The sequence below is a fragment of the Cydia splendana genome, chromosome 1 (assembly GCF_910591565.1).
Source record: "Cydia splendana chromosome 1, ilCydSple1.2, whole genome shotgun sequence".
Taxonomy (NCBI): domain Eukaryota; kingdom Metazoa; phylum Arthropoda; class Insecta; order Lepidoptera; family Tortricidae; genus Cydia; species Cydia splendana.
Window position 1 is genome coordinate 32,863,103 of NC_085960.1, and position 25,972 is coordinate 32,889,074.

Consider the following 25,972-nt stretch of genomic DNA (forward strand, 5'->3'; position numbering starts at 1 on the left):
TATAACTTAATTATAGTTTTACACGCTTCCTTAAATACACAGTCGCTATAAAAGTTTTATTTCTATTTTATAATAACTTATTTTACTGTATTTGGCTTAATTTCTGTTCACCGACCCGTTTTTTGGAAAGGTAAAAACATTAAATTGTATTTAAACTGAATAAGACGTTGAAATGTGCCCTATAGTAATAATATTAGCGTAAAAATAGTTCTTTTCTCGATCAAAATATAGTTTAAATACCAGAAGTGTACCTTATAAAGATGTTTATGTGCTCAGAGCTATAAATTAAGTCCACAATGGGTCCATCATACCTGTGCTATTTGGGTCATTCGTCTCCCTCCCTTTTATTGAAAAAATTATTTCAAACTGATAACTTTTTGTCGGTTATTTAGCAACTACATCGATTTTTTGTTTTTTCTTACGTTCTTTATCCTCGTCGCCATTGTGACGTCTAGGTTCTGTTGTATTACAAGGTGATAAATAAAACTCAGTTGGTCAGTCACGTGTGCTCCGCGACCCGCCTGTACGCCATGACAGTTGACAACAGAATGTCGACTTGCAGGTAGTTCGCATTGCACTTTTATTGTATAAACGTCACACATACTCTACGCATAATTTTTATTGATCGAAGTATCTTTTGGCATAAATTTAATGTCCGAATCGAGACTTGGTATCTGTTTCATTTCGCATAATTTTATTTGTAATAATTTGTTTTTCATAATTCGCCATTAAGCATAATACTACAAGCATAAAATCTTATGGCATAGAAATGTTTTGCATACTTGCAAGAATCATATATATTGTATGCCGAATATTTTTTGGCGGAAATGAATTCGCCAAATTTTTCCCAATTCGCAACTATTATTTTCTCATAATTTCATTTCTGGGAACAGTTTGTTTTCGTGGGGTCGCAGTTCTAACCTAACCTAACCCACTTTTCTGGCAACAGTTTGTTTTCGTGGGGTCGCAGTTCTAACCTAACCTAACCCACTTTTCAGGCAACACTTTTTGTTTTCGTGGGGTCGCAGTTCTAACCTAACCTAACCCACTTTTCAGGCAACAGTTTGTTTTCGCGGGGTCGCAGTTCTAACCTAACCTAACCCACTTTTCTGGCAACAGTTTGTTTTCGTGGGGTCGCAGTTCTAACCTAACCTAACCCACATTTCAGGCAACACTTTTTGTTTTCGTGGGGTCGCAGTTCTAACCTAACCTAACCCACTTTTCAGGCAACAGTTTGTTTTCGTGGGGTCGCAGTTCTAACCTAACCTAACCCACTTTTCTGGCAACAGTTTGTTTTCGTGGGGTCGCAGTTTTAACCTAACCTAACCCACTTTTCTGGTAACAGTTTGTTTTCGTGGGGTCGCAGTTCTAACCTAACCTAACCCACTTTTCAGGCAACAGTTCGTTTTCGTGGGGTTCCAGTTCTAACCTAACCTAACCCACTTTTCAGGCAACAGTTTGTTTTCGTGGGGTCGCAGTTCTAACCTAACCTAACCCACTTTTCAGGCAACAGTTCGTTTTCGTGGGGTTCCAGTTCTAACCTAACCTAACACTTTTCAGGCAACAGTTTGTTTTCGTGGGGTTGCAGTCCTAACCTAACCTAACCCACTTTTCTGGCAACAGTTCGTTTTCTTGGGGGTCGCAGTTCTAACCTAACCTAACCCACTTTTCAGACAACAGTTCGTTTTCTTGGGGGACGCAGTTTTAACCTAACCTAACCCACTTTTCGGGCAACATTTGTTTTCGTTTGTTTTGTGAGCTAAAAATATGTATACATCCAAAATGCCAATAATATGTTCCCACCCAAAGTTACAATACAATACAATAATAATGTTTTTTTTTTACGAATTATAAACGTAGGCAGAGCTTTTAGTTACGGCTCTGCGTTAATGAGTCAGTCAGCTACATATTTAGGTGTTTTATGCATTGTTAAATATAAATTAGACTTGGATTTTATACAATCTGACGCTTTCTTTAATTTTAACATTCGTCGAAAAACATTCTGCCAAATGTAGCTTATGACAGATGGGTTTTAGGTCATACAAGTTATACCAAATAGAAAGAATCTAAATACGTTTTCTTCGATGTAAATATTCGCCTAAATCCTATTATGCTAAACAGATTATGAAAATCACATTTCGGACATTTAAACAAATGCAAAATAAAATTATTCGTATCAAAATTCGGCCATGATAGTAGTAGTCTATTTAAGATTCGGACTTGGAAACATTCGGGCTATTGCATATTATACAAACTGAAGCTTTCTGCAAATTTAACATTCGCCGAAAAATATTACTGCCAAATAGGTTATGCCAGATGCGTTTCGGGTCACGGAAGTTATGCCAAATAGACGGAACCCGCTAGGAACGTTCGATTTATCTGCACAGTCGGGTCAGTCGGACTGCACAGTTTAATCGCTACGATTTATAGTTACGTGTGTAGCGGGCATTATATTATTTATATACTGGGTCAAGCAAATCTTGTCAGTAGCAAACGGCGGCAAATTTGACAAATCGCGGGTTAGCAACACTGTTTTCGAATAATTCGAAAATCGCGTGTCATCTGTGTTTTATCTGTGGACAAGGGCCCAACGTTTTCTGTTCTCTTTCACGGCGCAGCAACTAGTATCATTTCTCTCTCCTCGCTCTTTTAAAAATGCCGTTTGTCAAAAAAGGACAACCATACTGTTGACAAGATGGACTTCAAATCAAGTGTTGCCTTTTTTGATGCGCCCAGGCTGTGTATGTGTGCGTAAAAGCGTATATGTGTGCTCTTTTAGGGATGTGAAAAGTCGATTTTAATCATGTTATATATCGATAAACGCTACACAGCGGAACGAAATAGCGATTAATTGAAGCTTCAATATCTTCGTTAAACATGAACATAATTGAAATGCTAATGGATAATGAATATATTATAATATAATAATATAATTCAATTATTACGGAACACCTATTTTAGGAGGTATTTATGTATTTTAATTAAATATCTGAACTTTCCCTTGGTTCCCTGCTGGGGCGTGACTATAAAATTGTGATCTGATAACCACAATAAAGAATAAAAGCGTTTTTGTTCATTTTAGGTACCGTTAAACCTTTGAAGTAAAATTAAAATTGCAAGAAATGTCGATAGTTTATCGATATGACTTTATCGACATGGCTACAGCAAGGTGGGCCTCATTGTTAATCGTACACTAAACAAAAGTGGCAACAGTGACAGCTCGCTGAGACACCGTCTCTATATATTATAAGTCTATGTCTGTGGAATGTGGATCGCGAATGACAGCCATCATCTTTGTTTATATTCTGAATTCTGAATCGATTCTGACTTCCGGTTCGAGCGCCATCTTGATGGCACGCGTCGGGATCAATTGCTTTGTTTTTTGCTCATTAATATTGTTTACAGTGTAATATCGATAGCCTATTATACAGTAAACTAATGTGGTAGTGTGCAGTGAATGGAGAATTTATCTTGAAGCACGTTTAACCATCATTTTGGAGTCAACGGCCTGTTGTCCACGTGTTTCTTGTAAAGCCCACACTACACTGTCTTGTACACGGCTGTTAATCTACGTACAACGGAATGTGTACGTTAGCGCCATGTTGCTTTTAGATGATACTGACAACTTGCCGCGCTCTGATTGGCCGATCGTCGCCTAAACGTCAGTTGTCAGTGGTTGTCGCCCATGTTTGTTGAAAACTTTGAACAGTTTAAATTATTTTCAATTGCAATAAAGTGTTGATCGAGTGAAGTTCTTGTACTTATCCTCTCCGCTTTATTTGTGATTCATCCATCACCCAGTTCTGCAAGCATTTATGCATTGTGCAAAATGTATTATCAGTGCTGTGTGTGTAAAACTCTGCGAAAGGACGCTTTTACTTTGTACCGTTTTCCTAGTACTGAGAAAAGACTCATTATGTGGTTGAAGTGTTTGGAAACAAATGGTTTTGGAAATATGTCGCCGGAGCAAGTTCGAAAAGCTTTTATTTGTGAGAAACACTTCGAACAGCGGTTTGTTTCGGCATCGACACGGCGTCTCAACGCGAAGGCTTATCCTTCGTTATTCAGTCAAGATGAGATTAACAGTGGGATCCCATCTCATGAAAATGCCGGTAAGTGTAGAAAATGATAAGAAGTGATATAATAAATCAGTCTAATCTAATTCGTATCATTTACGACCATAAAAGATAATGTCATAAACTTCTATGCAATTGATGACTCATGAATCACGGCATGGTGATTTTATTATGTGTAGGTAATACAAAGTGTTTGTTTATTCCTGTAATAAGAGCATATGTTTCTAGTAAGATAATTATTTCATGCGATCGATATTAATATCTTAACACTTGTGTGTTAATTTTAGCTTAGCATTTTTGTACTTCTTTGGGTAAAGATATCATTGGCAAGTGTTGCAGTCTTTTATTAATTATTTTATTTATATAGAAATTTCCCAATCCTAAAAAAACACCATGCAGAATTTGTAGATAAATAATACCACATTTCACTTTAGTTATTTAAAAATAATATTTTGTTATCAATTTTAGAAAACATGGATCCGCTGAAAGAACATGCATATGTTCGTAAATCACATGACGACCACACATACTGTCAACAAGTGCCTCAAAAAGGTTTGTTTAATTTTTCTGAAATGCATGATAGCCATGATAGATACTCAATTACATTTTAGGTGCAAATTAATGCCTTCTTATCAAAGACATTATTAATATTATTATGCACATATATATTTCATTAATGGTACTTAGATCTGCAAGCAATGTAAAGAATCAATTTCTTGTATTAAGGTCAGGCATGGCTAGTGTTTCCATGGGCAACATTTTTTTTTATAAAATATCACCACAAAAGTAAAAAAAGTCAAAAGTATTTATTTGTCAAACATAAGTACAGGTCCTATATACATCACTGTATCACTATGTTGTGCCGTAAGGCATACAATTTTTCATTTATGGACTGTGACTGCATGCTGTGCGCAGTTACCATTAATTATCAAAATCATCTAACAAAAATTCACATACACTATAATTATATGTTATTAAATATTTATCATCCAAAATTATCATTTAAAAGTTAATTAAAATCTATTTATACATAATATGCTTTGTTATCTAAAAATTTAAATAACTTACTTTTGAAACTAATCATGTCATCTGTATTTCTTAGTTCAATAGGAATTTTATTAAAAAATTTGGCGCCATTTCAAATATACTTTTTCTAAATAACTCCGTTTTGGAAGGCAATGAATTTATTTTACCACTCTACCCTACCACAGTAATATTTCCAATAAGGAAACAAAACTGTCAGAGGAAGGACCTACATGCCTTACCAATATACGTACATTTTAATTACGCATGTATATAAGAAAAGCCAAAGTTATCCCATAGAAGTATTTCCGTAACTACCCATAACAAATTTGTAGCAATGTGCTCTGTGTAGGTCCTTTGGAAGATATTTTATAATAATTATAAGCCCTTATTAACAATAATTTTCAACGGTTTTAATGTGTTTATTATGTATTTCTGTTTTAGCGTCTCCTGCCATTCCATCCACATCGGGGGTTAAATCAACCGCAGTGGGCCATACACCAAAACAGACTATGGGTAAGCTAAATAAATGAATATGACACTATTTCCTATGTATTTTAATATTATCACAAGTTATTAGTAAATCTTATAAAAAAAAATTAAAGTGCTATTTTATGTTACAGCCGTTTCTATAGCCACAGAACCTGTCCCGACAACTTCAGACATTGAAAAGGAGACCATGCCCGAACTATGCAGCAGCTTTATTACAGAACTTGTTGTAGCTGAGAAGGTTACAGCTTGTATTTCACCTAGTGTACAGTCACACAATGAAGGTTAGTGAATTCTTATCATTTTTACAAGCTTTTATTTACTTTCACCTGACCGTTGTCTGTGTGTAATCAAATCTTGCAAGTTAAATTTGATCCACTTACCGGTTTCCGATTGAGCTGAAATTTTACATACATATGTAAGTCGGGTGACAATGCAATATTATGGTGTCATCGAGGTGATCTGATGATGGAGACCGGAGGTGGCCATAGGAACTCCGTGATAAAACAACGAAACCTAATTGTGTTTGGGGTTCTTAGAATTGTCTCGATGAGTATTCGTTGCTTGTGGAAAAAAAAGTACAGTCGGCGATAAAAGCTTGTACCAAAAATGAAATTTTGGCCAAAAACTTATTTTGTGTTATTGTATGGCAGTGACAGTACATATAATAGTACTTAATCATTTTTAAAGCAATGGCAATATTTTATGTTATTGTATGGCAATGACAGTGTTTACATAAAATAGTACTTAAACTTAATCATTTTTAAAGCAATGGCAATATTTTATGTTATTGTATGGCAATGACAGTGTTTACATAAAATAGTACTTAAACTTAATCATTTTTAAAGCAAAGGCAATATACCTATTCCCCACTATCATTTGAAACTTTATTACAATGTGATAGAGTTCAATTTTACATAATTTCTAACACTCTTATGCCCATTATAGGGTTATCTCACTCTGTCTTTCGCGTTATGAGTATGATGATAGTCACCGAGTAATGAAAAATAAAATCAAATAAATGTGTCATTCTATTTTAAGTGCTCAGAATCACGAAGTCTCTCTGTTCTAATAGGAGAAAAAAAGCCCCAAGGTTTATATTCCTATTTCGTTACCATTTTCCATACTAAGTGTATGGAAATTTAATAATTTCAGAAGTCAATTTGTGTAACTAGTAATTTTAATGAAACTAAGTTTTACCTGTTCAGGTCTCGAAATTCTTGAATAACGATCATCATGTGTAAGTCTAACTAGAGTATGCCCCGTGCGAGCCTGCTAGAACTGAGGCATGATCCATATGTGTGAGACTGATTGTTTCATAATTGTTATTTCTGTTTCAGCAGTCTTTGTAACAACTGCTGAACCTGCAATCAAACAATCAAATGCTGAAGAGCAGCAGATTTTGCCAGAAGCAAATATTCCAGAATGTGTTGCGGTTGAGGAGGTTACCTCTACCAATTCACCAAGGGAACAGTCTCAAGTTCAAAGTTAGTATTTACCTTGACAATATTTATATTTGATATTTTAGCCGCAATTTGTGCATTGTAGTACAATTAAGTATAAAGTACCTGGGAGATTGAGTTTTGCTCGGAAAACATATAAAAACGCTTTACACACTAATTCAATCGTCCTAACTGGCATCCTAACTAAACAAATGGTTCTAGTTAGTGCAGTCAGAGTCTTACTAAACGCAGTTACAAAGAACCGTGTCCCGATTTGGGCCATGGTGCGTCCATTAATGAATCGCATACTAACGGATAGGGGTTTAAGAGTACATTCACGGAAAAATAGTTTCATTGTTAATCAAAGTGGGCATATGATTATAGGCAACCCAACACTGGTGGCTTAATTGCCGTTTATGTCTGAAGATTCTTCAAGGATATTGTCAAATCTTATAAAATATGTCTCCCATTTCTGTTCATAGACGTTTTATTATTGTGTTAGATGCCTTGCATACTCTTATTACCAAATAATGGGCTAATTTGGTTAATTTTTTTTAATGAGTTTTTCGGAACTTATGTACGAAATATCATTTGATATTTGCCAGTCGCTTTTCGGTGAAGGAAAAACATCGTGAGGAAACCGGACTAATCCCAATAAGGCCTAGTTTCCCCTCTGGGTTGGAAGGTCAGATGGCAGTCGCTTTCGTAAAAACTAGTGCCTACGTCAAATCATGGGATTAGTTGTCAAGCGGACCCCAGGCTCCCATGAGCCGTGGCAAAATGCCGGGATAACGCGAGGAAGAAGGAGAATGCGCTAATTTGGCCCGGTAGCAACGAAATCATACCGTATACCCAAAAGAAGGGGAGAGGGGAAATAGTTGGCTCCCCAGGTCTCATCTATGCTATATTTCTTCATTTTATTAGCAATAAGGGCAAGTTATATATCATTTTTGTATAATTTAGAGACGAGGAATTCATTTTTGAAATAATCGTTATACCTTTTCATACAAATAAACTGAATTTTGCACAAAAAATGAATATTATATGTATTTTTAGGACAATTTTGGCCTTTACAATCACAGTGTGGTGATTTATACTAAATAAAATATTGGACAATTTAGCTCATTTATTCCTCATTCTAAAAAGTATCACTTTATAATAGGCACTCATATATTTTTTGTGAATAATAATTTGTAGCGCGCGGCGGTAACGATTTCCATTTAAATTGAATTATGGCCAAAGTCAAACATTTTAAAATGTTAAAAAAAACTGAATCTGTCATTTGAAAAGTATGAATACAATGTTTCAATATTTTACAGATAAATTACATAGGCCAAGCAATAAGAAGGTATAGAGGGAAATGCTAGGAACACAATTTTTGACTCCGTAACTTTGTTTGGACTAGTTAGGAGGTGAACATATCAAAAGTCCCCGGCCGTAGCCCCGGTGCTGGGGGTAGAGGGGGAAAAGAAGGTCTCATTTTTCGGTTTTTCACTTATATCTTGGAAACTTTGCGTCTTAGCGACATGACTACTAAGACAAACTAAAAGCTGATAATTCTTTTTACAAGTTTTATTAAGTCAAGTTTTTCGATATCTTAAATAGTTTTTGAGATATCCGCTCTTGAAAGTTTATTTTAGGGCTTTCAATTTTATCTTGATATCTACATTAGTGAAGCTGATAGGCCGTGTTTGGTATCATTTTCGTATAAATAGGGGGTGCTGGGTTTGGGGGGGGATGTCGCTAAGACGCAAAGTTTCCAAGATATCAGTGAAAAACCGAAAAATTAGACCGGCTTACCCCCCTCTACCCCCAGCACCGGGGCTACAGCCGGGGACTTTTGATATGTTCACCTCCCAACTAGTCTAAACAAAGTTACGGAGCCAAAAATTGTGTTCCTAGCATTTCGATATAGGCTATGCACTATATCTAATGATATATAAGTTACTTCGGGACGCGACATGGCCCAGAACCCATACTATCCGGAATACGGTTCTTTACGATTTAGGAAGGATTTTGGATTAAGTAAGTGTCCACATAAAAATTTCCTAAATTAAATTAAATGCTTATATTTTTCAGGTGTTGTTGAAGTTAAAGTTCAAAGTGCGAAAAGGCCACAGAAGCAGAGGAAACGATTGATTGGGAAATTAATGAACCTGACACCAACGGGCCGAATGATATACGACGAATATAAAAAATCTAAACGTCAGGCAGATTTTTACCACAGGGCTAAGAGGGCCTTGAAATTCAACAAAGAGAAATCCTTTCAAGAATTGACAAAAGACATGAATCCGTATGCGAAAACTATTTTGAAAATGCAAATCAACCTTTGCAATAAAAATAAGAAAGGGCGTCGATTTTCATTGGAAGAAAAACTAATAGCACTATCGATAATGAAACAAAGCCCTAAGTGCTATAGGTTCCTGCACAAAATTTTTATCCTGCCGTCGCGATCGACTCTAAATAAAATGGTTGCAGGACTTAAGATCGAGTCTGGGATTTGTCCTCAAGTATTTGAAGTAATAAGAAGAGAGGTATGTATCTACGTCATAAAATCTTAGGATCTACATTAAGTAATTGATAACTGAGTTAAACAATATCATGAAATCATAATTTTTAATAAAAAATACATTGCGAAGATTGTAAAAAAAAAAACTAAAGCAAAAAAGGCATATTAAATTTGAACTTTCGTATTTTGATCACATATTAAAACAGTTAAGACCTGGTCTTACGCGAATTTATTGTGTAACCTTAATTTCCGACGTTTCGACACAAGTTTCAGTGGTCGTGGTCGCAGCTAACTGATGTCCTAGTAAAAAAAAATCGCGTTGGACCCGGTTTTAAATATATTTTAATAAAAGGAATATTGTTTTCATTTTGTTGAAAATTATAGAGTTTCATTGTAATAATTGTAATTTAAAAGGGACCTTGACCCGCGCTGTGAGTCATTCTTGGCTGTCCATCGAAATTGAACGCAGCAAGTGTGATAGGTACCTTTTCACTGGCGGTTTATTTAGTAGTTTCATATTGTGTTGAATTTTAGATTTATTAAGGGATCTTAGATATAATTTAGTTTTATTTATATATATACATTTAGTTAAATGTTTTTAACGCTTATCTATGTATTTAAATTTCAGACCGAAAAATGGAGCTACAAAAAAAAACTGTGTTCAGTCATATTTGACGAAATGTCTTTAGAGGCTGGCTTGTCTTATGACAAAAACAAAGATAAAATTAATGGGTTAGTAGAGCTTGGCGAGAGAAAAAATGATTTCGCTGATCATGCCCTCGTGTTTATGTTGAGAGGAGCTGTCCACAAGTGGCAGCAGCCAATAGCCTTTTATTTTTGCCAAGGCGCTACTAAAGGCACAGAATTAAAAAGTATACTCGTGGATATTATCACAGCGGTTGTAGGATGCGGGTTAAAGCCGATATCCCTTATTTGCGACCAAGGGTCAGCTTTCCAAGCGGCTCTAAATTGCCTGAAGGCTGACACAGCGCGTGACCAATTACTGACAAATCAGGAACCAGGTTAGTAGTACTTATAGGTTTAATAACACTTTGAATTGATGTATGTTAAATAATTCTTCAAGGCTTAATTTTTATTACCATAGCGCGGGGCAGATCATTGCAAAGCCATCGTAAAACAGTTGTAACTCGAAAATAGAATAAGATATTTCAAAGGTGTGATATTTGAAGTGTTTTTTTAATTTTCTGTGTTTTTTTTAGATGGCACAGTAACAATAAACGAAGTCAAACTGATGGTTATATTCGACCCTCCTCATCTTATTAAAGGATTGAGAAATAATTTTTTGAATAAAGACATTTCCTTTGAAGGAAAATTATCCACATGGAGAGACATCGTGGATGTATACGAAACGGACTGCAATAATATGGAAACAAGAATGCTGCATAAGTTAAATGACCAGCATGTGATACCTGAAAAAATTAAAAAGATGAAGGTTGGTGCCGATTTTTACTAAGACTGCGCAGAGCGTCAAGTGACGCCCTCATTAGGGGGTTTGTGTTTTCTAATAAACCAATTAATTTCTGTATAAATAAGTATATATTAATAGTGTTGTCCTACTTATCCCACAATAATTAATCTGTGATATAGTTTTATATGTTACTTACTTTTGACTTCATCACTTGAACGGAAAAAAGTGGCCACCATTTGCCATTTAGATGATGTAGCAAAATAAAGCTATGAGACAATAATGATTATAATGAACAAAAGTTTGTGAAATCAATAGGGCTACAATTTTAATATATATACTTACACTTACTGGATTATAGACAAATGGATTGGTTTATTAGAAAACACAATAATGAGGGCGTCACTGACTCACTTGACAGTCGATACCCTCTCAATGTGTGAAATCTAGTATAACTAAAGATTTTCTTATACAATCAACTAGCATATGCTTTACCTATGTACTGTAGTAAATGGTTCCGTCCTTATAATCAGCCTATAGATGCATTGAGAATGTTATGACCAGTTGGAATATTTTAATGATTTTATATCCTAATACTCAAGTAATTTATACTGCATTCACATTGCTGCATTTTATCCGCTAAAATATAGTTTGGTTATTGGTATTTTAATATATTAACGATATATTACATATTGAGTACTGAAATATATATTTCTTTTCAGGTCAAGAACTGTGTAAAAGTATTTAGTTACACACTGTCTTCGGCTCTATCTTACACAGCCAACTTCTGTAAGTAATTATTTTTTCTCCTTTTCACTAACATAAATAGTTAGGTACCCATTTGTAGAATGCAAGAGTAAAAAGATAGTTATACTGGGTGTGGCCTGTAACATGAGCAAATAATTAAAACATAGACTCTACTCCTTAAACGGTGACACTTTTGTTCAACAACTTTTAAAAATTATGAAGTATTTTGACTCCCTATTTTTCATACAAAATAAATATTATCTTCAATGGACGCCATCGCCGCGCCATATCATTGTGATAGACGTTGCTTGTCACGCCTTAAACATAACAAAATTCGCAATACATTGCGTCTTAGAATAAACTTTAAAGTGTATTAGAAATCAAACCACAAGTTATTTTTTAAAGTCGCTGAACAAATGTTGGTCAGTATGAGGAGTACAGCCTACAGTTTAATTTTTTGCTCATATTACAGGCCACACCCGGTATATAGGTACATATCTAGATTAATATCCGGTAGACCGAGAAGACTCAGAACACGAATCCCTACTTATATTATATGCGAAAATATTTGTCTGTCTGTTGCTATAAAGTGCTGCAGGGAATGAAATGAAATTTATGAAGATAGAACAATAGGTATAGATAGTGAATACTATTGATGATAAAGTACCTACTTGAACTTCACAAATCTATTATGCATAAAATAAACAAATATGGTCATTTTCTTGTTTTTAGCTCACTATGCGGACGGCAGACCTGTGAGTGAAACATTAAGAAACACTGCTGAAACAGTTTTGTTCTTTGATAAATTGTTTGATAGCATCAACGGATCAGCAACCTATTCACAAAAGAAAGGAAAAGAGCTACGCTGTGCAGTGACAGAAAAATCTAAGCACCATGAATTTTGGCCGGAGAGCATCGAGAAACTGGAAAAAATTAAATATGTAGATTCCAAGGGAAATCCGAAATCCGTGCCTTCCTTAAAAAACTTTATTGCCACGGTAAAAACATTCATGAAGCTGTGGCAGTTTTTTAAGAGCAAAAATATGACAATAATGCGCCCAAGGTTCTTCAATTCAGATCCAATTGAAAACTTCTTTGGCCAAGTCAGGGCCTATAATTATAGGAACAACGACCCCAACTGCCACAGTTTCAAGAACACCTTTAAATCATTATTGATTACTAGAATGATAAAGTTTCATGGTGACGCTTATAATTGTGAGGATGACTCGGCAGACCAAATAATTAATTTAAAATCATTATTTGAAGATAGTGAAACTGCTAGGGTCGAGCCGGGTCATCCCAAAGTAGGAGATGTAGAAGATACTGTAGAAGAGGCCCAACGGGAGCAACTAAATGTTCTCCATTCGCGAGCGTACACTGCTGGATGGGTGGTAACAAAAACAATGCAGAAATATAATAATCAATGTGACAGTTGCAGAAAAAGCCTTACTACTAAAGAAGGCGCAATCCACAAATGGATTCATCAAAGAGAGTATGATGCCGCCACGAAACGCCTTACTTACCCATCCAGAGGTGCTGTTCGGTGTTTCGGTACAATTATTAAAGAAACAAACGGATTCTTGGAACACCGAGCCCATGAATTAAATCTGACGGCCAAAATTATGGAAAAAATTTTGTTCAACAATCCATTTAGTTTCTTTAAATGTACCACACACCGTGAAATTTTGTCATATTTTATTTCCGTGACAGTAAAGTTCTCGATTACAAATTGGTGCAATAACATTAATAAAATATTAAAAGGAACGGATATTGTGCGGATAAAAAACCGCACTTTGCCTGCGATGCAGCAGAAAGCTTTTTTAAAATATAAGAAAAGACTGAGGAATAAATCGTTTAATAAATAAAATTGTGTTTTATTTAAATTATTGCGACAAGTGTAGTTCCCGGCATTTAAATTGAACACTGACTCAATTTTACTGTATAAGTCGGTGTTCAATTTAAATGCCGGGAACTATATCAATTATAAGTATTAATTTCCTAAGGAGGGGGGGGGGGCTGGTCACGCAAGGTTGGCTGTATACGTTACGTCCTTTGCTACGCATCAATTCAAAATTTAAAAAAAAGAAACGTCATACATGACTAGGAGTACAGATAAAATATACTTGTCTAACGTACATAGTCTTTGTTCCCGAGTTGGCGGTCTGATCTCTTTGTAGTCTGTGGTCTTGTACTAACCGTACAATTTCAATCGTTTTACCCTGCTACTACGACCTTGACACTGGCGAAATAGCCCCAATGGGCTGAAGCCATAATTTTAAAAGAATGAATCGATTCTATTTCAAGAGATATTTCTGCTGTGTCACCATTAAATACCAATATATTAAATAAGATTGTGCTTAATCAAAGCTAAGATGCCTACAGTGGCAACTGAGAAATCTAATAAAATATTAAAATCCAGTAGTAGGACATCTACCTGCTGAAGCAATGATTTTATTCATACATTCTTGTTTAACGGCATAGTCCACTTCTAATTTTATTTTGAGATCTTCAAATTAGTTAATCATTTTTATCAACATCACACACCGCTTTTAAATTGTCCGTCCATACCTATTAATAACAATTTCAAACATTTTCAATAGAGAATCCGCGAGTGACAATTAAATTGACGGGCGCGCTCAGCGGAAAAAAAAGTTTTGGTTCGATGTACATTGTACATTGCTGCTTTTCTTAAGCCCCCTCCAGACTATGCGCGTGAATCGCGGGCGAAGCCGCGAACGCGAGTGTGGAGTCGATTTCGCTGTCTGCGAAAATCGATTACACACTTGCGTTCGCGGCTTCGCCCGCGGTTCACGCGCATAGTCTGAAGGGGGCTTAATTAGCGCAATACTACTCTTTGAGTGTTGCCCTACTTTAGTTTGCTTTACATTGCTACTGACAAGATTTGCTTAACGCACTATATTAACTTACGCAAGTGCCTTAAGCCAGAGTTACATGCAGTATTGTGTAGTTTCATCCCGTTTTAGACCCTCTATTAACGACAAAATTATTATTGATAATTATGTAACTAATCAAGCGTTTGTTACTGATGGGTAAATTAAATTCCGGAGTAATATCTAAACGCTTTTCAGAAATGACACTATTGACAGGTCCTATCCAATCAGAATCACATCAAGCCGTTGATAAGTTTATTTTTGCTAAGAAACTTATGGAAAAAACTTATAGTCCGCAAGAAAATGATAAGAAACGATGATTGCGCTAGTTGCCAAAATAATTAACTTCTTCGCATTGACTGTTCGAAGTGTTTTACTTGGAGCTTCATTCGTCGGACATGTAATATTTCTTGCAGTTGCAGGCGTCTGTACGGCACTGGTAAACTTTGTAGATAATGTTCGAACGTTTATTCAGATAGTTTATGAAGACAACTTACCGATCTTCAACGAGGACATACCCAACTTCACTAATGATGTTATCGACACGGTCGTCAGCCAAGTGGTGTTCGTCTGGAGCGGTGTGACGAAGGTTTACAGCGACATATTTCTCAAATTCAGTGCCATCGTAGTCTCCATCAAGTGGTTAATAGACTCAGTGTTTCTGGTGATTTCTGAAGTGTTATATATTATAAAAAGTGCTGTGATATGTTTAGGGGATTCACTATGGCTCATAGTTACATTTATTCCTGTTCAGCTGCCCCAGCTGGTGAAGCAGTTGCTGAGGTATTTAACAGAAATAGCCATAGATGGCATTGTAAGTGCATACATGACATTGTTGGAGTTTACCAACTTCCTGACTGATGTGCCGCTGGAGTCATTTATGGGTATAATCAGTGCTATTGTTATTGTGCGTTTGTGCATACATTTTAGAGAAGATATTCAAACTAGGTTTACATCACTTTATTGGTCTGTGGTAAGAAACAGTATGTACTTGTATCATCTGTTTTATAATTATTTTACTGACTCAGAGGTGAGGGTGATAACTAGTTTAGTGGGTGGTAGGGAGGCCCGTGTGAGGGAGGCGGAAGCCATCGTGAGAGCAGCCAATGATGCTGCGGATGCCGCTGATGCACTTTGCGTCATTTGCCAAGAACGGCAAAAATGTGTTCTGATACTGCCATGTCGCCACATCTGCCTGTGTAGCGAGTGTTGTATGAGACTGTATGGGTATCAAAGGACTTGTCCTATTTGTAGAACTTTCATTTACCACTCTGTTACTGTGTACTTGTGACAGACATACTTAACATTCCTGGCTTGAGGCATTTTCTCAATTCCAATTTAGATTTACCAAAGATCAGGCTCACTTAGTGAAGCTGAAATGTGTCCACTGACTTGATCTTCAAGGAAGGTCTCATTGACGTGACTTTCAAATAAAAGATAGTGAGTTACAAATTGTTCAATTTACTTAATGAAGATCTGGATCTTCTAATTTGTTTTGTACAAAATTGTTCTTATACAGCTACTGTAATAACTTTCTGCATAGTTGTGTTAAATTTTACAAGAAATCTGAAATGTTGTTTGTTGTTTGAAAGAATGGATACATCCATTGTGTTCTTGACAATTGTGTATTGTTTTAATTTTTATGATGGCACTATACCTATTTAGTTGTGTTATTTGAACACTTTGTTTCCAAATTTTCTTGTTTATAGCATTTATAAGGACACACTAAGTAATAACTATATAAATACAGCTAAGTGAAGTGCACTCATAAGTAGCAATCTCAAGATAAGAAACATCTGCATAAATATAATATATATGTTATGATTACTTACTTTAATTATAAGTGAAAATTACAAAAACAAACAAATAATCTTTGGTTTTGATATTACTAAACATTTAATTCTTATTACTTGCTGTTTTTGTAGGTCAGTGACCAATACTTGCAAATGCAATAATAAATTTTTATATTCATATTAATGTTTTTTATTCATTAGTTAAGTAATAAATAATTATAAGAAGGCAAATATTATACTTAAGTTATTTGTTACAGGTAAGTCTTTTTAAATAATTTTAATTATAATAACCTTTGTCATGCTGGTCTGCCATTGCGAATAGTATTCAGAAAGTTGCTATTAGATTCTACATCTAAAGTGCTTTGTCTCCTTCTTGCATTCAAATTTAAATCCCTGAATGTCATTTGAACATCTTTGAAAGTGTTCAACATGAATATTGCTGTCATCACAACTAGGAAGCCACACAGGCAACCTAGAATGTCTATGATAGCCATGTTCTCCCATTCCCTGAACAGGATACCTGAAGCAATAATAACTAATACTGTAAACATCACATAATATACTGGACTCACAACACTTGTATTAAATATGTCTAAAGACTTGTTTAGGTAATTCATTTGGATCATTATGCAAATTATTGAGGTTACTAATAACAACCAAAACATATAATGTGTTAGATTATTTGCATGGCCAGCAATAGTCTCTTTGATCCCTAATGCTACTGCTTTACAAAACACAACAGTTAAACTGCCAATAGCTGAGCAGAGTAGCAAATACACAGCAATATTCTGGTTGCCATAACGGGGCACAAAGATTACTTTAACGATTAAACATAAGAAAACAATTGTTGCCATGTAGGTCAAGAACTGATAGTCGCTTAGTTTAGTAGTTAACTCCCTGAAGCTCTTCACTTCTTCGGACTTTGGTGAGTGTATAACGATTAGGACTGAACCCACAATGCAAAGGAAGCAGCCAATCTGGAAAAAAAATACTTGACATTTTTGGTGTACATAAACTATGTACATAAACTATGTACTGTAACTGGGACTGATCTATAAATAACTAGGTTAATATCATATTTTTTAAGTATATAATAATGTCCTCTCTGTCCAAATGCTATAATATAATGTATACATTTGCTAAAACATGGTAGCCCCTTAGCTAAAATAATTAGAACATCTGTAATATTTTATAAAGGACAACAAAAAAAATGCAAATATTTACCTTTCCAATGAAATTAAGGTGCTCCTTAAGAAATTTTGAGGCAAGTACTGCGGACACAAGCACACTGAGTGCTCCAAGTGGAGTAACAAGTGCAGCCGGAGCAAAGGCATATGCCAGTAGATTGGCAGCTTCCCCGAGGCCCACTATAAAATGATAATAAAAAAGTTGAAAAATATTTTCAGTAGACATTTATACTAAACTTATGACTACTTGCTATTCATGCAATTTCACAAGGTACACTGTACTATAGCAGCGACGTTATGATAAAACCTATATACATATTCTAACTTTGATTAATACTGGAAAATCCAAGGGAAATTCATAAACTAACATGTGTTTAGTATGTGAAATACAGGTAAATAAGAAAAAAACTTACTCGACAAAAATCCTAACCACCAGAGCCATTGCTTAAGATACGCAAAGCCACCGGCTGATGCTCTAACGTTTCCACTTGCACTAATTTTTTTTAATGCCACTTTTTTAATAATAAAACTGGATCCGATGAACAAACTTGAAGACACTGCTAACGATAGTCCAATTAAAAAAGATGCATTATCGTATGCTTGTCCATCTACAGTAATTTGCTCCATTGTTAGTTAGTTAATTGTAAATTATTTGATTAACAAGTCGAAAGACCAACATTGAAGACGATTTAGTCTGTGAAATAAGTTGGTGAATCATTTAGGTACACCCTTTTGCTTTCGATCAAAGAATAGGTGTCTTGATGATATGGTAATGATTAAAAGCAGTTTACAATTACATTGATAACGATAAGATTATGATGTGATTCATATCATATTCAGTTTTACGAGGAGAGAGGGAAGCAAGTGGCAAGTGACGTTAATGACAGCTGCAAGTTGGGGGGTATGTTCAAAATCGGTAGAGTTGAGAAAAGGCCTTTTAGGATAAATACTTCTATGGAATTTCTAGCAAATTTCACTAACTACGGCATCATCGATATGCTGCAATGTAAATTGAATGTTATAGTGATAACACACTATCGCACCGCACCAAGGTCCTGACCTTGGGTGCGGTGCGATAGTGTGTTACGGCCTTAAATGTTCCCCGATCTGGAGGCCTACCGCGAAAACCGAAATTCGCAAATTGCGGGGATCTTACTCTTTTACTCTCATTAAGACCTAATTAGACTGACAGAGAAAAATGCCCGCGATTTTCGCGGTTATAGCCCGATCGTGAAGCATAGAAGGTAGGATCCTATAGAAGTGGTATACGCGTGCCTCCGTGAGGGACAAAACATGGGCAATGCGACACTATGATTGGTCGAATTTATTTGTTGCCCACCATAACCCATACTAATTTATGGTGAGGAATAAAAAAAAATGTGAGACTGACAAGGACAAACAATAATAGCGCTTTCGCTGCTACTCCTACTGAAAGATACATAAGACTATCCCGTTCTCTCATTTCCCCCAATCATGACTTATCTAGTTAAAATACTAGATTCATGTCGTGAAGACACAACTTTAATAAAGCCGTAACACACTACCGTACCGCACCAAGGTCACGTGTGCCGCATCCACAAGTGAGAGCGAGAAAGATATATCTCGCTGTGCGGTTCGGCAGTGTGTTTTGGCTATTATAGTCTTAAAAAAAATAGTTGTATTGTCTCTGGGCTTTCGTAACATTTCCCGCGCATTTTTCTGTCATGACATTTTTATTTCCGTTCCGTTGGAGTACCAGCTGAAACGGGACCTTTCCTTTGTTTAATTTAAATAAGTGGCCTATTTGTTTAATTTGTGTCCTACTTATAACATCACAAGATGGTTGGAAAGATGAATAAGCTATATGTTCATAAAAGAGGTAAGTCCACAAAAATCTTTATTGCAAAGTTTACGATTTTACTTTGCTATGAAAATAGCCTGCATGCCGGGGTCAACAGACTGGTGGGTCTGAATTTGTAAGAATTGTGATACTTACTAATAGAAATATAGGATGTCGTTGTAACCTATATTCAATTGTGTAGTATTAAAATTCAATATGATTAGGTTAGATTTAAAACACCTGGCATTAAGTGTTTGCAGTCACGGTTCTACCAAGAATCATGTTTGACCAATAAATTGAAGATGTATTTTGTGAGGGTATACCTTTCCTTGGAATGGCATTGTTTGGTAGGTGTAAGCAAAAAAATCTATTGTTGCCATTACAATGCCCTCAGGTCGAGACTTAACCGTTGAATGAGTGAAAGAGCACACATTTGATACACGCATGTCTCGACTTGCTCGCTTGGCATTCGCGTTCGTTAATAAGACACCGAAAGTAGTCTTATTAAACAGTAAACATGTGTGATTCAACTATATTAGGTCTTTGCAATATTTGCTAGATCCCACAGAATAGTGAATTCTGAATATATTTGTTTTCTTTTTCTTCCTTTTTTTAATTATTGTGCTAGGCTAGAGGATAACTTTCCAAACTAAACTTTGCAGGTGGGAGGGTAGAAGAGGTACATATTGATAAGATAACATCGAGGATCAAGAAGCTGTGTTATGGACTGAATATGGATTTTGTAGATCCTGTAAGTATATAAAATACAACGTTATCATGGTAAACCGAGCCCTGAAATTCAAGAATTTAATCTAACTTAAGTACTAGGTTTTTATATAGGTGTTTAAAAATAAATTTTTGTAATGAAAAATCACTTTAATAAATTTATTAGTTTTGATTTGTTAATGTTTGTAGTAACAAAGAAAACTGAAACATCAAACACCCTCCTCACAGGTTAAGACATTTGGTAGCATAATATTATCTCAAGTGCATGAAGTGCTCTTTAAATGCCCTCCAGCCAAAGTTTATCAAGCACATATTAGCGGACATACACTCATCAAGTACAGTGTATGTGTTGAGGAGATATAATTAATTATATCTTTCTTAATAAAGGATAGTCAGCTAGATAAGCTCTCATTGCACAAAGGGTAACTTATGAGAGCCTAGACAGCAACATAACAGTTATCTGGTTATATTTAATATGTAGATTGTATTTTAAATATATTTTTTTATTAATCTCATATTAAGCAGAGGCATCTGCTGTGACAGACTGCTAAATTAGCAATACTGCTACATAGGCCATATCCGCACCTTGTTCCGCAATTTGGTGTCAGAGTATCTACTTGTGTTGTGACCTAAGAGTTGTTAAATTCTGCATATTTTGGGTTTAGGTAGTTATATCAGATTTTTCTCAAACATGGACATATTCACTTTCTCAGGTCTCCATAACCCTGAAAGTTATAGGCGGCATATACTCTGGTGTGACCACCGTGGAGCTGGACAACCTGGCAGCCGAGACTGCAGCCACCATGACCACTGACCACCCTGACTATGCCGTGCTTGCTGCTCGACTGGCCATCTCTAACCTGCACAAGGAAACCAGGAAACACTTCTCAGGTAAACATGGGATGTTGTAAGTTAAAATTGCTTTGGCATTCAATAGCAGTTAGTACTAAGATACAATATGGCTGCCAGACATGAGCACTCACCAAAGCGAATGTAAAAGGTTAAGCACAACTCAGAGAGCCATGGAAAGAACCATCTTAAAGAAAAGAAGAATTGACAAAATAAGTAGCAAGAATTTAAGAGACAAAACAGGGTTTACTGATGTTACATACAAAACAAAACAACTGAAATGGAAGTGGGCTGGACATACTATTAGAGGAGGAGATAAATGGTGCAAAATTGTAACACTATGGCACCCTAGAGGACATAGTACAAAATAAGGAAGAGTGGAGAAGATTGGGGGAGGCCTTTGCCCAAAGGCACACAGAATCGGTTATGGTAGATTAAGGAAAACTATAGATATAGTATAAAAATGTGTTTCTGATATAAGGCTATAAATATAGCAGTTAGTACAGTTGTAGGGTTGCCCATGGGTTGCCATAAGTGTGGGGACTCAAACCGGGACATTTAAAGAAAACCGGCCAAGTGCGAGTCGGACTCGCGTCGCGTTTAAAGGGTTACACAATTTGTAACAATGTATTTTTTCATGTGAAACGTGAGTGAAATGTCTATAATTAAGTCCGACTCACGCTTGACTGCACATTTCTAATAGGTTTTCCTATAGATAGGTAAATAACTATTTTGTGTTTTTTTTTTTTCAAAATTTTAGCACAGTATTTTCGGAGATAAATTTTCCATGTGTTTAAATTATTATTCATTGACCAGTCAAGCTACCATGTAGATTCAGGGGATTCAGGGTCAACCAGCAAAAAACGCGAGCGAAGCGAGCGCGAAATTTTTTTGACAAAATTGTGAAAGCGTGTTAAAAAGGCTGGGCCGGGCCTAAAAATCCGAAGTTCCCCAGTGAGGCTAGCTTTCATGCGAGGACGAAGCCGTGCTTCAGGATAAGCTCAGCTAGAGCATAGACGCCAACCAATGTCCATTGTATTAAAAAGCGAAACCGTAGGCCGAGCTTGGCGCAGCGAGGTCAAAGGCTAAGCTGAAGAAGACGAGATTTGGAAGACAAACCAAAAATTTAGGTAAAATGTGAGGCTGAAGGTCGAGCTCAGAAATCTCCACATTACTTAATAAGCCCGAAGCGTACTTATAACCAGCGCGGTGAGCTTTCATGCGAGGCAAAAGGCCAAGCTTCGCAAATCAAATTTTTATATTTGTTAAAAATTAAGCGACACTGAAGGTCGAGCTGTAAGAAAGCAGCGCTAGTGTTTTTTTTTTTTTTACTAGCCTATTTGAGTGTCCCACTGCTGGGCAAAGGCCTCTCCCCTTAATTTCCACGACTCCCGATTTGGTGCTTCCTCCGGCCAGTTGTTCAGGAAGCTGTCCAGGTCATCTCGCCATCTCCGTTTGGGCCTACCGCGGCCACGTACCTCTACCGGCATCCACTTGCGCTAGTGTTACTCAACAATAATATGTGTCATATGTACAAGAGTTACTCGGAGGGCCGAAGTTCCATTGATGAGGTTTTAGGCCCTTGGGAGCCTGAAATTCGAGCTCTACATTACAGACTTTAAAAGCTATAAAATAACATAATTTACATAATCATCTAATTATTGTGTGTCTGAGAAACTGATATTGGACATTAGGTAAAAGTAGGTACCATAAAACATTTTTTTTTTATTTTGGCCATATGAAACGTAGAAATGTAGGTATATTATTATTTACCAAGTCCAGCCCCCTACTAAATAACTATGATTTTTAAACCGGGACAATTTTCTTATCGGCCGGGACGCCGGGACACTGTGCTTCAAACCGGGACATGTCCCGGCGTACCGGGACGTATGGCAACCCTAGTACAGTTGTCAAAGATATCTCGTGATACTCTATTATTTCGGTGGAACACCGTGATGTTTACTTAAACTCCGCAGCAAAAACAAATGATATGACAATCTTTTATTTATAAATAATAAACCCACAAATTATAATTTTTTCAGATGTGATAACTGACTTGTACAACATCATCAACCCTCACACCAAGAAACGGACGCCGATGATTTCAGACTTTCATTATGAACTTGTAATGAAACATAAGGAGCGCCTGGATTCTGCTATTGTCTATGACAGGGATTTCAAATACAACTATTTTGGCTTTAAAACCCTGGAAAGGTCATATCTTTTGAAGATAAACAACAAGGTACATACCTTAATTTATTTGAATTCATAATAAAATTACAATAAATAAAAATACATTTAGTATAGTCCAACAAGATATTTTAGAAAATCATTGAGGGCGCCACTTTCTACGTAATCACACAATTTTAGTATGGATTTTTTTTTTGTTCCATTTTATTTAATTTCTACTATTTTATGTCGCACTATACAGTAAAAATTTTCAATGTGATTTGAAAAGTCATTGCTGTTAAGTTAGTTCAGTACTGGGCTATAACCGCGAAAAACGAAATTCGCAAATTGCGGGCATCTTTCTCTGTCACTCTAATTACGCCTTCTTTGTAGTAAAAAAAGAAAGATTCCCGCAATTTGCGACTTTCGGTTTTCGCGGGAGCCCCTCTGTTAGGGTAGATGTCGCTATTACACGTCGTTGACGTCGTAGATTAGCCTTTAGGGTGGTATTCCACCTGTCCCATGTCAGTGCGTCTCACTCTCTCATTAAAGCAAAATGTGAGACGCAATACACTTTGGAGAAAGAAATTAGATTGGTGGAATGGTTAAGGCTAATCTACGACGTCGACGACGTGTAATAACGCCGTGATCGGGTAAACTTCGGTAGCTAAGTTGATGGAGCGATGGGCCGTTATTTAATTTCATTAAACTCAGTTTTAATTCTCTTATTTTATTTCTATGATTATTTGTTTCTACTATCTCATATAAAACTTCCATCATCGTCAATCATGTCTAATACTATTCACAGGTGGCAGAGAGGCCCCAACACATGCTGATGCGAGTTGCGATCGGTATTCACGGTGAAGACATCGACGCCGCCATCAATACTTACAATCTACTCTCTGAGAAATATTTCACCCACGCCAGCCCCACCCTGTTCTCCGCGGCCACCCCTCGACCCCAGCTGTCATCCTGCTTCCTCATCGCTATGAAGGACGACAGCATCGAGGGCATCTACGACACACTCAAGCAATGCGCACTTATATCCAAGTCCGCCGGGGGCATCGGCGTGCACGTGCACTGCATCAGGGCTAAAGGCACGTACATTGCCGGCACCAACGGCGTGTCCAACGGACTAGTGCCCATGTTGAGAGTGTACAACAACACGGCGCGGTACGTGGACCAGGGCGGCAACAAGCGGCCCGGAGCCTTCGCCATCTACCTCGAGCCCTGGCACGCTGACATATTCGAATTCCTCGACTTGAGGAAAAACACCGGGAAGGAGGAAGTTCGCGCTCGCGAACTGTTCTATGCCTTGTGGATCCCGGACCTCTTCATGAAGAGGGTCGAAGCCAACCAGAACTGGAGCCTCATGTGCCCACACGACAGCCCGGGGCTCGCCGACTGCTGGGGGGAAGAGTTTGAAGCCCTCTATGAAAAATATGAGCAAGAAAATCGATTTGTGAAGCAGGTGAAAGCACAAATTCTCTGGAAAGCTATTATTGAGGCGCAGGTAGAAACCGGAACACCTTTCATGCTTTACAAAGATTCCTGCAACAGAAAGAGCAATCAGAAGAATCTGGGAACTATCAAATGCAGCAACCTTTGCACCGAAATCGTCGAGTACACATCCCCGGATGAAGTCGCTGTCTGTAATTTAGCTTCAGTCGCTTTGAACATGTTCGTGAACGATGACAAAACGTACAATTTCGAAAAATTGAAAGATGTGACCAAAACCATTACCCAGAATTTGAACAAAATCATCGACGTGAACTTCTACCCGGTCCCGGAGGCTAGAAACTCCAACATGAGGCACCGACCGATCGGAATCGGAGTCCAGGGCTTGGCCGACACTTTTGTTTTGATGAGGCTGCCGTACGAGAGTGAAGCCGCAATTAAACTGAATCAGCAAATATTTGAGACCATTTACTATGGAGCCTTGGAGGGTAGTTGTGAGTTAGCGGAGAAGCTCGGAGTGTACGAGACTTACCAAGGAAGTCCGGCCAGCCAGGGCATACTGCAGTATGACCTGTGGAACAAGACGCCGACCGACTTATGGAACTGGGCTGCTCTCAAAGAGAAGATTGCAAAACATGGCCTCCGCAACTCCCTTCTCCTGGCTCCCATGCCCACAGCTTCAACTGCGCAAATATTAGGGAACAATGAATCTTTTGAGCCGTTCACATCCAATATTTACCAAAGAAGGGTTCTGTCTGGCGAGTTCCAGGTTGTCAACCATCACCTGCTACGAGACTTAACCGAGGCGGATTTGTGGGACGAAGATATGAAGAACCTCATCATCCACAACAACGGTTCCATACAGAACATAGAGACCATTCCTAAAGAAATTAGAGACTTGTACAAGACTGTTTGGGAGATTTCCGTAAAAACGACCATTCAGATGGCCGCAGACAGAGGCGCATTTATAGATCAGAGTCAGTCATTCAATATCCACGTGGCCGAGCCGAACTACGGCAAGCTCACGTCCATCCACTTCTACTCTTGGAAAATGGGTCTGAAAACTGGCATGTACTACCTGCGAACCAAGCCGGCCGCGAACGCTATCCAGTTTACTGTTGACAAAGCAAAAGCGAAAGCAAGAGTCACAAACGGAAACACCAATGGCACTACGAATGGCAATGCTGATAGAGACGAAGCCAACATGGCGGCAATCACCTGCTCCTTACAGAACAAAGATGACTGCCTAAGTTGTGGATCTTAAAAACATAATTTTGATAATTGTAAGTTAATATTTTGTAAGCTAGAATTATGCATGAAACAATAATGTGGATAAAATGCCTTTAAGTTTGTAATTAAGTGTAATAA

General features: G+C 37.1%; 4 protein-coding genes across 4 annotated transcripts; 3 read left to right on the top strand and 1 right to left on the bottom strand.

Annotated features, from left to right (window-relative positions):
* Positions 1-3,621: 3,621 nt before the first annotated feature.
* Positions 3,622-13,645, top strand: LOC134793588 (uncharacterized). The gene is made up of 10 exons (XM_063765214.1): positions 3,622-4,112; positions 4,545-4,628; positions 5,544-5,615; positions 5,723-5,872; positions 6,929-7,075; positions 9,110-9,564; positions 10,168-10,561; positions 10,760-10,992; positions 11,688-11,754; positions 12,445-13,645. The coding sequence occupies exons 1-10, from the start codon at positions 3,830-3,832 to the stop codon at positions 13,575-13,577; spliced, it is 3,018 nt and encodes a 1,005-aa protein (XP_063621284.1). The 5' UTR covers positions 3,622-3,829; the 3' UTR covers positions 13,578-13,645.
* A 1,181-nt stretch (positions 13,646-14,826) lies between these two features.
* LOC134793609 (E3 ubiquitin-protein ligase RNFT2) lies at positions 14,827-16,576 on the top strand. The gene has a single exon (XM_063765236.1). It carries the CDS (start codon positions 14,920-14,922, stop codon positions 15,892-15,894), a length of 975 nt encoding a protein of 324 aa, XP_063621306.1. The 5' UTR covers positions 14,827-14,919; the 3' UTR covers positions 15,895-16,576.
* A 103-nt stretch (positions 16,577-16,679) lies between these two features.
* Positions 16,680-18,402, bottom strand: LOC134793599 (magnesium transporter NIPA2). The gene is made up of 3 exons (XM_063765225.1): positions 17,997-18,402; positions 17,621-17,763; positions 16,680-17,373 (listed from the first exon to the last, which is right to left on the bottom strand). The coding sequence occupies exons 1-3, from the start codon at positions 18,208-18,210 to the stop codon at positions 16,693-16,695; spliced, it is 1,038 nt and encodes a 345-aa protein (XP_063621295.1). The 5' UTR covers positions 18,211-18,402; the 3' UTR covers positions 16,680-16,692.
* An 873-nt stretch (positions 18,403-19,275) lies between these two features.
* Positions 19,276-25,932, top strand: LOC134793620 (ribonucleoside-diphosphate reductase large subunit). Its single transcript, XM_063765247.1, has 5 exons — positions 19,276-19,441; positions 20,065-20,153; positions 20,842-21,019; positions 23,020-23,219; positions 23,955-25,932. Exons 1-5 carry the CDS (start codon positions 19,402-19,404, stop codon positions 25,866-25,868), a joined length of 2,421 nt encoding a protein of 806 aa, XP_063621317.1. The 5' UTR covers positions 19,276-19,401; the 3' UTR covers positions 25,869-25,932.
* Positions 25,933-25,972: the final 40 nt, after the last annotated feature.

Excerpts from the sequence above, each read along its gene's own strand:
- LOC134793588 (XM_063765214.1), top strand. The coding sequence starts at position 3,830 with ATGTATTATCAGTGCTGTGTGTGTAAAACTCTGCGAAAGGACGCTTTT. Across the intron at positions 9,565-10,167 it reads TTGAAGTAATAAGAAGAGAG|ACCGAAAAATGGAGCTACAA; the intron begins GTATGTATCTAC and ends TTTAAATTTCAG. Across the intron at positions 11,755-12,444 it reads ATCTTACACAGCCAACTTCT|CTCACTATGCGGACGGCAGA; the intron begins GTAAGTAATTAT and ends TCTTGTTTTTAG.
- LOC134793599 (XM_063765225.1), bottom strand. The coding sequence starts at position 18,210 with ATGGAGCAAATTACTGTAGATGGACAAGCATACGATAATGCATCTTTT. Across the intron at positions 17,764-17,996 it reads GTGGTTAGGATTTTTGTCGA|TGGGCCTCGGGGAAGCTGCC; the intron begins GTAAGTTTTTTT and ends ATCATTTTATAG. Across the intron at positions 17,374-17,620 it reads ACCTTAATTTCATTGGAAAG|ATTGGCTGCTTCCTTTGCAT; the intron begins GTAAATATTTGC and ends TTTTTTTTCCAG.
- LOC134793609 (XM_063765236.1), top strand. The coding sequence starts at position 14,920 with ATGATTGCGCTAGTTGCCAAAATAATTAACTTCTTCGCATTGACTGTT.
- LOC134793620 (XM_063765247.1), top strand. The coding sequence starts at position 19,402 with ATGGTTGGAAAGATGAATAAGCTATATGTTCATAAAAGAG. Across the intron at positions 19,442-20,064 it reads GCTATATGTTCATAAAAGAG|GTGGGAGGGTAGAAGAGGTA; the intron begins GTAAGTCCACAA and ends TAAACTTTGCAG. Across the intron at positions 21,020-23,019 it reads AACCAGGAAACACTTCTCAG|ATGTGATAACTGACTTGTAC; the intron begins GTAAACATGGGA and ends TAATTTTTTCAG.